At 59.6% G+C, this 13,379-nt stretch overlaps 1 protein-coding gene across 1 annotated transcript; it reads right to left on the reverse strand.

Annotated features, from left to right (window-relative positions):
- Positions 1-6,207: 6,207 nt before the first annotated feature.
- Positions 6,208-12,360, reverse strand: C26H2orf68 (chromosome 26 C2orf68 homolog). The gene is made up of 4 exons (XM_077805892.1): positions 12,218-12,360; positions 10,969-11,084; positions 9,968-10,113; positions 6,208-9,227 (listed from the first exon to the last, which is right to left on the reverse strand). Exons 1-4 carry the CDS (start codon positions 12,331-12,333, stop codon positions 9,105-9,107), a joined length of 501 nt encoding a protein of 166 aa, XP_077662018.1. The 5' UTR covers positions 12,334-12,360; the 3' UTR covers positions 6,208-9,104.
- Positions 12,361-13,379: the final 1,019 nt, after the last annotated feature.

The raw sequence follows: 13,379 nt of genomic DNA on the forward strand, positions 1-13,379 counted from the left end.
CTTGAACTTCAGCATGGAGTTCCAAGAGTTAAAGTTGTAGCGGCTCAGGAGCGCCTGCTGGTTTGCGATCCTGAGCTGAAGTCCCCCTGAGGAACAAACCTTGCCCCCAAATAAATCAAGGCACTTGGCCTCCTCGATTTGGGTGCTGGGGCCTGCTGGCCATGCCATTCTTTTTCGTTCACTGACGCCACCACGAGTGAACAGGGCTGTGGGTGAGTAAATAGATAGTTATACCTCGTAGAGGGGACAAACTATTTCTGCTCCACCCCCTTAGCAGTTGGGGGGATGGACACAGGTATCTGCCAGATTGTTCTGGTGGTGGTTTGGATGGTCCGAATAAGGGGTGGGGCCACCCTTGATGGAGCTTCGGCAGACAGAATATCCACCACGGGGTCCTCCACCTCTACCACCTCCTCTGCCTGCAGGCTCCTATTCCGCGTCACCCTGCGCAGGAGGTCCTGGTGGGCACGGAGGTCTATCAGAGGGGGACCCGATACTTCAGTGCCCGCCACTGCCTCATTGGGTGAGGAGGAGGAGGAGGCCACAGGAGGAAGAGGGTCATCTGGGGCCTCTTGCGGAGCTGGGCCAGCGACCTCAGGGCCAGCGACCTCCCTGAATTGGAGGGGGACCTGAAGCAGGGAGAGAAGCCATCATGGTCTCCATGCTTCCAAGGGCAGGTTGGCTGGCAGTATCCTCTTGCACTCATGGCTTGGACAGGGCTGATTGAGAAGTCCCAGACGGAGCACCCTGGGCCTCGTGGTACGCCCAGGGCATCCAGAACAGCCATTGAGTGGACTCTTGAGCAGGACCTTGCTCCTGCGCCTGCCAATGTCCGGCCCCTGAGTCCAGGTGGCTGTGGTCCAAATGGCGGTGTTCCAAGAAACGCGACCCCGCCTCCGATCCTGAAGAACGAGAAGCGGAACGTGATGGCCAAGGTGCTGCCGAGCGGATCTGCGCCAAGTCATGTTGACGAGGCGATGGAGAGTGGTGCCGCGATGCTGGGGAACAGTGCCGTGACCTGGACCGGTACTGGAATCTGGAACAGTACCTGGATCTGGACTTGGGCCGAGATGATGACTGGCGTCGAGAGCGGCGTCGGGTCCAGGATCTGCTCCTCGACGGCGGATGGAGCGGTGCCGAGACCGGTGTTGGGAGTTTGAGCGGGGTCGTGAGTATGACCGGTTCCGCGAGTACGACTGGCGTCGCGACGGAGAGCAGGACTGCGAGCGGCGTCGGGAGCGGGAACGGTACCGAGAATGGGATCGGTGTCGCAGCTCGACCGACGGCGCCGGCGGGTGGATGAGCGCTGGCTTGCCCCTGGATGGTGCCACGGGGACGCCGATACTGTCAAGGCAATAAGATCCCTTGCAGCCGCGAAGGTATCTGGGGTAGAGAGCAACCGGACCTCAACCACGCTGCAAGTCGGGGAGTCCAGGGGCACCGGACTCAACGGCTCTGACCTTGGTGCTGGAGTCAACGGTGCCAAAGCCGCAGGTTGTCCCCTAGACGCTCCCTTGCGGGATGTGTCTCCACGGGCGGTTCCAGGGAGGCTGGTCTTTGCTGAGGTGGGCCAGTCTTTTCCGGTTTCCGGTGCCGCTTCTGGCCAGGAGAATGGGAGTGGTGCTGGGCCGATGGTGCCGGGGAACATTGTGCTGCGGGTCTCGGTCAGAGTCGCTGTTCCCTCTAAGCTGTGGGTGTGGGCGTGTGCACACAGATCCCAAACCCCGCGCACACGGCAAAACACCGCACGCACAAACATTTGCACAGAAAAATTCTTTTGCGCGCACGGCCTGTCAAAAATTAGAGGGAACATTGGTCAGAGTCCAACCGCGGTGCCGTTCCTACCGCTGCCCCTGGAGGGCCGTGCCCTGAAGCGCTCGATGCTGGATCTTGGCGCGCTGCTGCAGGCTGAGGGCTAAGAGGAGCTGTTTTAAACGAAAGTCCTGCTCCTTCCTAGTCCAGGGACAAAACCCTTTGCAGATCCTGCACTTCTCTGCTTGGGGGGGAGGGATCGCTCAGTGGTTTGAGCATTGGCCTGCTAAACCCAGGGTTGTGAGTCCAATCCTTGAGGGGGCCATTTGGGGATTTGGGGCAAAAATTAGGGATTGGTCCTGCTTTGAGCAGGGGGTTGGACTAGATGACCTCCTGAGGTCCCTTCCAGGCCTGATATTCTGTGATTCTATAAGGCTCCCTCAGACACGTCAGGCAAGAGTCATGGGGGTCGCCCTTTGGCCTGGGCTTAGAGCAGGAACCGCAGGGCTTGAATCCCGGAGCCTTGGGCATGAGCCCGAGAGAAGAATCAGGGAGGAGGGGAAACCCTACTAACACTAACAACTATAACTATTAAACACTGTAACTACAACTATTAACTATGAACTATTAGCAAAACTATGAGGTATACGCTAAGGAGAGTGGAGAGCAACGAAGCAGGACTCCACAGTTCCAACGACTGTCACGGGCAGTAAGAAGGAACTGAGGGGCGCTGGGGCGGCTGGGGTATATATTGAGCGCCATGAAGGCACCACTCCAGGTGTTACCCGGGGTTCTTTCAACCCAAAGCTCTTGGTAACTTTTACTCTGTGCGAGGTGGTGTCAGGAAATAAATCAGGGGAGACACGACCAATAGATGGCTGGCACAAACAGGACAACACAAGAGTGCTTTCACTTAAAGCTAAACTTTACTTAGCCTCAAGCACTAACACACGTCTGCAAAAAGTTAGTAAAACACCCCCAACCCTTGATAATTACCAAAGCTGAGTGTGGCTCTCGAGTGGCAGAGCGGCAGGCTTCCGGTGGCCAAATCTTCCGTCTGCAGGTGGGGACTGCAAGATGTATCCAGAGGGAGAGTCCAAAAGGAGTCCAACTACCTCAAACTTTTCCCCCTTATTTATACATTAGTAATAGAATGACATGTCCCTTAAAGAAAACTTGTTAAGTAAGCAGTTTCAATAGTCGAGAAAGAGGTTCCTTCTGATTGTCGATTAACCAGGTGTGGGTTTTTCCAGAGTTTGCAGCCTTGAGGCCCCAATAGACATTCCTGGGGCACATCCTGCTCTTCAAAAATGCATGTATCAGCCACTTCAACACAATTCTTATCAGGAAGGACACGGGGTCAAGCTGCCCTTTCTGTGACACCCAAAACTCCTCCCCCCCCCCTCCTGCCTTGGTCAAACTGAGGGTGCTGAATGGCCAATTTACAGCCTGCTGGCTTGGCTGCCTTTAGCAATAAGCCATAGTGGTTTCAGGCACTTTACTGGTTTGCCAAAGTCTCCCCGTACACAGGGGGCTCCACAGCCAACCCACTGGGTGTTGCTAGGGTAAAAATTCTCCGACGGCCGTGCACGCAGCGTGCACACCTAATTGGAATCGATACGAGCAAGCACTCGGAGAAGAACAGATATTACTGGGTGGGGGCTGCGCAGGGCTTGTGTCCCTGGCCCTGCCATGCATTCTGGGGTGCCCTGCTCGCATTGTGCACCATTGGCTGCTGGCTTCCCTCCGCCCCGATGTATCCAACCGTCCCCAGACAAACAGCCTGGCAGTGGATCAGCCCAGAACACAGCTGCCAACTTTCACGTGGTAAATAAGCACCCCGACTGTCACAATAAGCCAAAAATCAAGCTACTCCCATTTCAAGACAAGGCCAACACAGGCCAATCCCCAAGAACCCCAACACTCTATGTGACTAGATCCCCCTGACATGCAGTCTGGGTCTGTGGTGGGCCCGCTCTGCACCCCTGACTCTCTCCTCTGCTTGCCTCTTACCCCTGCTTGCCAGGAGCTAATCAAAAAAAGAAGCAACAAGCTACAAGCCAAACAAGCTACAAGCCAACAAGCAACTCACAAGCCAATTAAGACAAAAACAAGCCCAATTTCTGCTTTTTTTCCCTAAGGTTTGGCATGTCTGGCCCAGAAGCTTTCCACCTCTCGGAGAGGCTGGAAATGACCCACTCAATCTCAGTGCTTCCCCATGCCACCAGCTCTGTGTGGGCGAGATCTTCTTCCGGCGACCGGTCACCTCCTCACATTGCAAACCAGACAATCTGGGGCTGTTAGGAAGGTGATCCAATCGATCACCTCCAGAGAAAGGGACAGCCTAGAAGATGTAAAAGGAAATTTAGGTTGATTGTTCCTGTCTTCCGGCGACCCTTCTCTCTGCTGAGTGCTGGGGTCAGGGGCCTTGCCCCATTCCTGCCAGCCATGTAAACCAGATAATGAGGAGTGGATCAGGCCACATTCCTCACCACAAAATCCCTCTTATTTCAACAACAAATTAATGAATTAAAGGCACAGCAAGTATCGGCAGTTGCCACAGGGTGGAGGACACAGTCGAGGTAAACTTGCAGTTAACTCACTGGGCAGGGGACCTGGTGACATGGGTGGGGATGGCTTCAGAAGGCTAACATGGGGAGAAGTGTGTGTAGGTACTCAAAATGCTCAGTTAATAATGTTGATGGCTATTATGAGAGATGCTTGGTCAGAACAATGGCCTTCAGTATTAAATCGGGAGGCTAGCCCATATTTATTCACAATTGCAAAAACATACCCATCTACCTGGAAAATAACATCCCCGACCTGTGGGGACAGTTGTTGTGTAATTGTTACTATGATACCATGAGAAGGAAATGCAAATAAGGTGGTTCCCTTGAATCCTATGGGAGTAACTAGGGAAGGGAGAGCGCGTTGGGAGCCACTAGCAAATAGGTGGGGGGGGAGGGTGCAATGGGGTAAATTGGACTGTCATCACATTAAGCAGTTGCATATCCAGAGGAGGAATATGGATGTACCCCTCTCCTATGACTATGGAGGAGCAGGATCAATGGCCTATTGCAAAGGGGGGGCATTTTGGGGTAATGTACATGGGGTAGGGTGTATTCTGTTGGGAATGTATGCAATCCTGCAATATAACACTGGGAGGCAAAATCCTTCCAGTGTATGACCAAATTATGAACTTCTATACACTGCCACCTGGCCTAGGGTGCACCAGTGGATCAGTGGACCTAATCGTTGTAAACAATTGACCCAGCACCTACTACCCCATGCCGTACCAAGTAGTTGAACTGGTTTGGACAATACCAAATTCCACTGTGGATATTCAATGGACACACAATATGGACAAAGGTACACAAAGATTACAAGAGCAACTTGCTGCAAGCACCAACAGTTGGATGCACTTACAATACAGGATGGCGCTGATAAAATTTTAACCCTATCGAAGGAGGAGAAGCAGTGTTTTTGGTGGTGGCCAGGATGTTGGACCATACTGCAGTGGTCAGGACTCTCGGGGTTGCTGTGGATTATCATGGCAGCTGGTGTATTAACTGGTGTGTTACGTTGCATATGGAAATGATCAAGGGGGGCACAACCTCCTAGAGAACAGCCACTAATTATAACCTATAAGTAATGTAGTAAGCCCTCCGCCCTCAGTGTACTAGACAGCCCGGACCCAACCTTCTCGGGCCACTACACTGGCAAGTCTGGAACATTAATTGGAATAGGTGTGGTATGCCCGTACGAGAGAAGGTGCAGGGCACGGTACGACACAAGGGGCAGTGGGACAGATGGAGGATCGACACCTTCCACCTTGAGGCCTGGCGCTATCAGGAAATATGTCGCCATATGTCCTATGCTTTTCCAGGGATACCTGGGCAGGAGGATCCCAAAAGAAAAAAAGAAAAAAAAAAGGGTGGAGTGTTAGGATCTAGATATTCAGGCCTGCCTGTAAAGGCCTGTACTCTAAGAATGTAGGTCTATGTTTATCATTTAGCTAGTAATAGAGGTATACAAGAAAGAATCTGCGTAAGGGCCTTCTCGCACCGTGACAGTCGGAGGCCCTGTGCGTAGGCTAAGGCCTTTGGCTAAGCAGCAGAGGCAGCCATGCGCTGGGAAACGACCGGTCACCTCCTCACATTGCAAACCAGTCAATCTGGGGCTGTCAGGAAGGTGATCCGATCGATCACCTCCAGAGAAAGGGACGAGCCTAGAAGATGTAAAAGGAAATTTAGGTTGATAGTTTTCTGTCTGGTAAGACCTCATTTATCGGTAGACACAGCTGGTTATGTCTTTATAGATGTAGTTGTGAAATCCTCACTTCTGTATTGTTTTGTCATTATAGGTTTCAGAGTAACAGCCGTGTTAGTCTGTATTCGCAAAAAGAAAAGGAGGACTTGTGGCACCTTAGAGAACTAACCAATTTATTTGAGCATGAGCTTTCGTGAGCTACAGCTCACTTCATCTGATGCATACTGTGGAAACTGCAGCAGACTTTATATACACACAGAGATCATGAAACAATACCTCCTCCTACCCCACTGTCCTGCTGGTAATAGCTTATCTAAAGTGATCATCAAGTTGGGCCATTTCCAGCACAAATCCAGGTTTTCTCACCCTCCGCCCCCCCCCCCAAACACACACAAACTCACTCTCCTGCTGGTGATAGCCCATCCAAAGTGACAACTCTCTACACAATGTGCATGATAATCAAGGTGGGCCACTTCCAGCACAAATCCAGGTTTTCTCACCCCCCCACCCCCATACACACACAAACTCACTCTCCTGCTGGTAATAGCCCATCCAAAGTGACCACTCTCCCTACAATGTGCATGATAATCAAGGTGGGCCACTTCCAGCACAAATCCAGGTTTTCTCACCCCCCCACCCCCATACACACACAAACTCACTCTCCTGCTGGTAAAAGCTCATCCAAAGTGACCACTCTCCCCACAATGTGCATGGTAATCAAGGTGGGCCATGTCCAGCACAAATCCAGGCTTTCTCACCCCCCCACCCTTTTTCCCGGGGACACACACACACACAAACTCACTCTCCTGCTGGTAATAGCTCATCCAAACTGACCACTCTCCAAGTTTAAATCCAAGTTTAACCAGAACATCTGGGGGGGGGGGGTAGGAAAAAACAAGGGGAAATAGGCTACCTTGCATAATGACTTAGCCACTCCCAGTCTCTATTTAAGCCTAAATTAATAGTATCCAATTTGCAAATGAATTCCAATTCAGCAGTTTCTCGCTGGAGTCTGGATTTGAAGTTTTTTTGTTTTAAGATAGCGACCTTCATGTCTGTGATTGCGAGACCAGAGAGATTGAAGTGTTCTCCGACTGGTTTATGAATGTTATAATTCTTGACATCTGATTTGTGTCCATTTATTCTTTTACGTAGAGACTGTCCAGTTTGGCCAGTGTACATGGCAGAGGGGCATTGCTGGCACATGATGGCATATATCACATTGGTGGATGTGCAGGTGAACGAGCCTCTGATCGTGTGGCTGATGTTATTAGGCCCTGTGATGGTGTCCCCTGAATAGATATGTGGGCACAGTTGGCAACGGGCTTTCTTGCAAGGATAGGTTCCTGGGTTACTGGTTCTGTTGTGTGGTATGTGGTTGTTGGTGAGTATTTGCTTCAGGTTGCGGGGCTGTCTGTAGGCAAGGACTGGCCTGTCTCCCGAGATCTGTGAGTGTTGGGTCATCCTTTAGGATAGGTTGTAGATCCTTAATAATGCGTTGGAGGGGTTTTAGTTGGGGGCTGAAGGTGACGGCTAGTGGCGTTCTGTTATTTTCTTTGTTAGGCCTGTCCTGTAGTAGGTAACTTCAGGGAAGCCGGACTCCTGGGTTCCGTTCCCAGCTCTGCTGCTGACTGGCTGCCTGAGCTCACCCGAGTCATTTCCGCTTTTTGTGCCTCAGTTTCCCCAACAAATCAAGGGGCGGGATGGCAGCCGAAGCCTCTCCAGACCCCGGGGGGAAGGAAGAGCTGCTGGCCCATGGCAGCAGTTGGATGGGGGGCAGCATGGCATAGCAGTGACGGCACCATGCTGGTGCTCAGGGGAGCTGGACCCATTCGTAGCTCTGCTGGGTGAGCTGGGCCAGGCTGATAAGACTTGACTTATCCTCGCCCCACCCCTGAAATGGACAAGGACCCACCAGCCTGGGAGACTAAGGGGGCTGGGGGCTACAACACCCCCAGAGCGCGGCCCCAGTGATCCCCATCCAGACAGGGGTCGCACAGGAATGCTCGTTACTACACACCCTGGTTCTGTTTTGTCAGCGTGTTTATTGGTGCTGTGAGCACAGGGCCCTGCGGTCCCGGTGCCGAGAGCTCCCTGGGGCAGGCCTGGCTGGCCATAGCACTGGAGCACGGGGCTCATTCATTTCTCCAGCGCCCCTGGGGCCAACAGGCACTAGAATCGAGATGCCGGACGCAGCCCGGCTCCGAGGGGGCGGTTCCACCATGCATGTAGGGCAGATCCAATGGGGTCCAGCCGGTTCCCCCACCCAGGACACAGGGCGTCCCCTAAAGGGCTCAGTGGCACATTCCTGCCTGGTGGGGGCATGGGGCCCGTGGCAACCTCTCAGGGACCAGACCAATCCCGGTGCCCTCCGGCCACGGCCCCAGCTGCCAGGTCCTGTGCTGTGTGCTGGCCAACAGCCTAGCACCTTCAACCAGCCACAGAGCTCCCTTAAACAACAGTCTGCCTGGGTGTGACCCCCCGGGAATTGAGCAGCTCAGCCACCCACAGAACGGAGGAGAGGGGACCCCAGGGCTGGGAGTTGGGGAAACGGGGATGGGGGACCCTGGGGGCATGGAAATCAGGGAACAGGTGGATGGGGGAGCCAGGGGGACTGGGCGCTGCGGGACCCTGGGGGCTGTGTGGCTGGGTGTGGGGGGAGCCTGAGAGGAGGGGGAGCAGGGGGACTTGGGGGAAGGGAGGCTGGAGGACCCTGGGGGCAGAGTGGCTTCATGGGGCCTGTCAGCACCAAGTGCACCCTCCAGGCATTACGAGGCTGGGCGAGGCTCCTCCCGCCAGGCTGTGCCCAGGGCTTCATCTGCCCCAGTTCCCAGGAGCCCCCAGGCCGCCCAGCTCAGGATCCCCTACCTAGCAGCCAGCTCCTCCGGGGGGCACCAGTGCTGGGCCCTGGCTGCTGGGGTGGCTGGAAGCGGTAGGGAACAAACCCGCTCCACAAGTCTGTCGGAGCTTGGGGTAGCCGGGTCCTTGCTCCCTGGGGCCAGAGCCTCCAGCTCCCACCAGCCAAGGTGCCGCAGCTCCCCATGTGCGCCCGGCTCCCCGTCCAGCACGGCCGCCACGGGGCCTCAGCGCTTCGCCCGCCGCTTCCGCAGCTCCTCCTGCACCCGCTGCCTCAGGGCCTCATGCAGGGGCGGCTCCAGCGGGCTCTGGGCACAGACCTTCTCCGTCACCTCCTCGGGGCTGTCATCCTGCAGCAAGAGGGGCAGGGCCCGCGGTCAGCTCCGGAAACTCCTGCCACCCAGCTCCCGGATGCGCCCAGCCCTCCGTCCCAGTGGAGCAATTTCAGCTGAACGCCAGCTCCCTGCACCACCCCGGGCAGCATGTGCCAGGGCCCCAGCACGCCCCAGCTGGACAATTCTCCATCACTCTGTGCTGGCTGCAGCCTCTGCCATGGGGTCTGCGGGTCCAGGCCCGTTTGTGGGAGGGGAGGGCTGCTGGGCCGGCAGCTGGCATGTGAAGGGAGTGGGATCGGCTGGTGCCTTCTGCCCCTGGAGAGTCGGGGGAGCAAGGGGAGAGCGCAAGAGATGGGGAGACACCAACAGGATGGAGGGACCGCACAGAACACTGGGTGCGCCCCCTGCTGAGCCCCCTACCCTGTGACAGCGCCCCCCACTCCCCCTGGCACCCCCTGCTGAGCCCCCCACCAACACTCTCCACATCACGGTGCCCCAGGCGGAGCGCCCTCCCCTCTCCCCACAGCACGGCAGCCCCTGTCGAGCCCCCCCGCTCCCCACATCACGGGGCCCCCCACTGAGCCCCCCCCCAGCACGGCGCCCCACACCAAGCCCCCGCCCCTCTCCCCACAGCACGGCGCCCCCCGCTGAGCTCCACACCCTGCTCCTTGCAGCCCAGGCCCTAACACCTCGCTCAGTCATCGGGGTCAGCCCCCCACTAGCTCCCACCCCCGCCTGGTGCCCCAGGCACACACCTGGTGTACGATGACCGAGGTGACCTCGCCGCTGTCAGCCTCATACTCGAGGCAGAAGAGCTCTGTGCTGCGGGGATCTGGCTCGGTGCTGGAGCTGCTCTCGCTAGACCCCTCATACTCCAGGCCGCAGGCTGGGTCCACTCGACCTGGGGAGCAAAAGGAAGCTGATTAGGGGAGTGTGGCCAGATGGTGCCTGCACCCACCCAGAGAACACAGGGCCCGGGCCCAGCAGTCTGGAAATGGAGTCCCTGAACCTGGCACCAGGTATCTGTCAGATTTAAGGGGTCTTGGTCTAACGCCCCTCACTCCCGACCTGCAGCCCCCTGCTAGCCCAACCCTGGGCTCCCCCCAGCTCTCCCTGTGCCCCTCACTCCGGACCCACAGCCCCCTGCTAGCTCAGCCCTGGGCTCCCCATCACACAGCCCTGCTGGTCCCCCTCAATCCTGACCCGCAGCCCCCTGTTAGCCCAGCCCTGGGCTCCCCACCAGCTCTGCCGGTGCCCCTCACTCCCGACCCGCAGCCCCTCAGAATCCTGCTAAGCAGAAGTGGCCAGTTGTGATCATCTTTGGACTGCGATGGGCACCAGCTAGGAGGCCCAGAGCCAGGTCCCGCGGGCGACCGTCACTGAGATTTGGACCCAAGGCTCCGGGCGAAGGGACCGCGTGGTTAAACCCTTGCTCTGCGGTGCTGCCAGTGACCAAGGAAAGGGCTGGCCAGGCCGGTCCCAACCTGATCCCTCGGCCTGGCCACGGCCCAACTCTGGCTGGTCAGTCAGCCGCCCCTTGGAACGGACGCCCATCGCACCAAAGGCGCAGACGCGGTGCTGGGGGGAGCCTGGACTCGCCTCCACCAAACTCAGTGACTTGGATCAGCGCGGGAGCTAACAACGCCCGGCGGCCCCCGCCAGCACCGGCTGAGGGGGGGCACCCCCGCTCTGCTGGACACGTGCCACGTCCGCTCCCCAGTGGGAGCGCAGAGGGCAGGGCACCGGCCGTGCTCACTTCTCCGGCAGGGGCGGTACACCTGCTGGTCAGGTTTCCTGGGCCGGGGCGGGGTTGGCGTGTGCCTCTTCTTCACCTTCTCCTTGGCCTGCTTCATCTCCCGGTCGTAGTCGTCCCTGATGGGGAGGAGAGTGAGGCCTGGGGCTGCGGCTGGGGATGGGGCTGGCGGGGCTGGGAGCCGGGACAGGCCTGCCTGGAGATGCCATTGATTCGTCAAGCCTAGGGGGTGCACATGGGGTGGGTTCGCATAGGTCTGGTGGCAGGGCGAGGGGCTGGTGCGGTGGAGGTGGGGGTGTTACCTTCCCCATCTTACCCTGTTCTCCAGTGGCCCCCCTTATAGGGTCTGCAGAGGGGAGTGGGGGATAGGCATCTACCCTTTTTGCCTGGCTGGAGAGAGGCATCCCACTTGCTGTTTGCGTTAGCAGTTGCCGTCCCCCCCGTCCCCCGAGACTCCACCGCTGAACAGAGAACTGGCAGGCACATAGATGCCATGCCAGTAACCCAAAATGTGCCCAGGGAGGGGCAGGCATGACCTGGGAGGCGTCAAACTCCGACCCCCACAGCCGGGGTCTCCCAGCCCTGCACCCAGTGAGGGTCCAGCTCCCCCAGCCCTTTCTGGCCTTATACAGGCAGGGCTGGGGGGCACCCAGCTGGAGGTGCGGGGGGGTCTGCAGGGCTGGGAGCTCCCATGTGGGTGGGGGGGGTTCTCTGGGGGCAAGGACCAGGAGTCCCAGCCGAGTGGGGGTGGGGGGCCGGGGCCGGGGTCAGGTACTTGGGGGCGTGTCCGCGCCCAGGATCCCGCACCTGGAGGGGGGCGGGGTCTGGGCCAAGTTCAGGTACCAGGTGGGCGGGCTCCGGTCCCGGAGAGCGGGGTCGGGTGCCGAGGGATCCGGGGTCCAGTCTCGGGGAGTTTCGGGGGGGCGGGGTCCAGGTCCGGTCCCGGGGCGGGGACGGGGTCCGGTCCGGTCCGGTCCTGGGGAGCCCGGGGGGCGGAGTCCGGTTTCGGGGGGGCGGGGTCCAGGTCCGGTCCCGGGGCGGGGACAGGGTCCGGTCCGCTCCCGGGAGATCCGGGGTCCGGTCGCGGGGAGTTCGGGGGGGCGGGGTGCAGGGCCGGTACCGGGGCGGGGACAGGGTCCGGTCCGGTCCTGGGGAGCTCGGGGGGCGGGGTCCGGTTTCGGGGGGGCGGGGTCCAGGGCCGGTCCCGGGGCGGGGAGATCCGGGGTCCGGGCCCGGGGCTCCGGGCCGGTACCTGGCGATCTGGTTCCGCCGGATGTGCCGCACGAAGCCGTGGCTCATGTCGAGCCGCCCCCCCGGCCGGCAGCCGCCCCAGGCCGGGCCCCGCTCCGCCTCCGGCCCCGCGTCCATCGGCCCCCGCCTCGCCCAGCGCCGGAGAGCGGCGGCGCCGGGCCCTGAGACCCGCCCCCGGCCCCGCCTGGCCGAGCGCGGGCAGCCGCGGGAGACGGACCCAGACCCGGCCCCCCGCCCCGGGACCAGCCCCGCGTCTCCCCCTCAATCCCCCAGGGGCGCCCCCTGCACCCCCTGGAGCGGAGACCGTTCAGCCTCCGCTCCACCCCGCGTGTGCCCCACGCCCCTACCGGGCACCGGGCCCCTTCGTGCGCGTTCAGCCCCCCGCCGCCCACACCGAGCCCTGGGTCCCCTTTCCACTGCCCCCTGCCCAGCGCTGCCCTGTACCCGGGCACCGGGCCCCTTCGTGTGCGTTCAGCCCCCCGCCGCCCACACCGAGCCCTGGGTCCCCTTTCCACTGCCCCCTACCCAGCGCTGCCCTGTACCCGGGCACCGGGCCCCTTCGTGCGCGTTCAGCCCCCCGCCCCCCACACCGAGCCCTGGGTCCCCTTTCCACTGCCCCCTACCCAGCGCTGCCGGCACCGGGCCCCTTCGTGCGCGTTCAGCCCCCCGCCGCCCACACCGAGCCCTGGGTCCCCTTTCCACTGCCCCCTGCCCAGCGCCACCTGTACCCGGGCACCGGGCCCCTTCGTGTGCGTTCAGCCCCCCGCCGCCCACACCGAGCTCTGGGTCCCCTTTCTACTGCCCCGTACCCAGCGCTGCCCTGTACTCAGGCACCGGGCCCCTTCGTGCGCGTTCAGCCCCCTGCCCCCCACAGCGAGCGCTGGTCCCCTTTCCACTGCCCCCTACCCAGCGCCGCCGGTACCTGGGCACCGGGCCCCTTCGTGCGCGTTCAGCCCCCTGCCCCCCACAGCGAGCGCTGGTCCCCTTTCCACTGCCCCCTACCCAGCGCCGCCCTGTACCCGGGCACCGGGCCCCTTCGTGCGCGTTCAGCCCCCTGCTCCCCACACCGAGCTCTGGGTCCCCTTTCCACTGCCCCCTACCCAGCGCTGCCGGCACCGGGCCCCTTCGTGCGCGTTCAGCCCCCCGCCGCCCACACCGAGCCC

This window comes from Eretmochelys imbricata, chromosome 26, assembly GCF_965152235.1.
Source record: "Eretmochelys imbricata isolate rEreImb1 chromosome 26, rEreImb1.hap1, whole genome shotgun sequence".
Lineage (NCBI taxonomy): Eukaryota > Metazoa > Chordata > Testudines > Cheloniidae > Eretmochelys > Eretmochelys imbricata.

Coding starts and splice junctions, on each gene's coding strand:
- C26H2orf68 (XM_077805892.1), bottom strand. CDS start 12,333: ATGGACGCGGGGCCGGAGGCGGAGCGGGGCCCGGCCTGGGGCGGCTGC. Junction 10,114..10,968: donor GTACCGCCCCTGCCGGAGAA/GTGAGCACGGCC, acceptor TTTGCTCCCCAG/GTCGAGTGGACCCAGCCTGC. Junction 9,228..9,967: donor CCTCGGTCATCGTACACCAG/GTGTGTGCCTGG, acceptor CTCTTGCTGCAG/GATGACAGCCCCGAGGAGGT.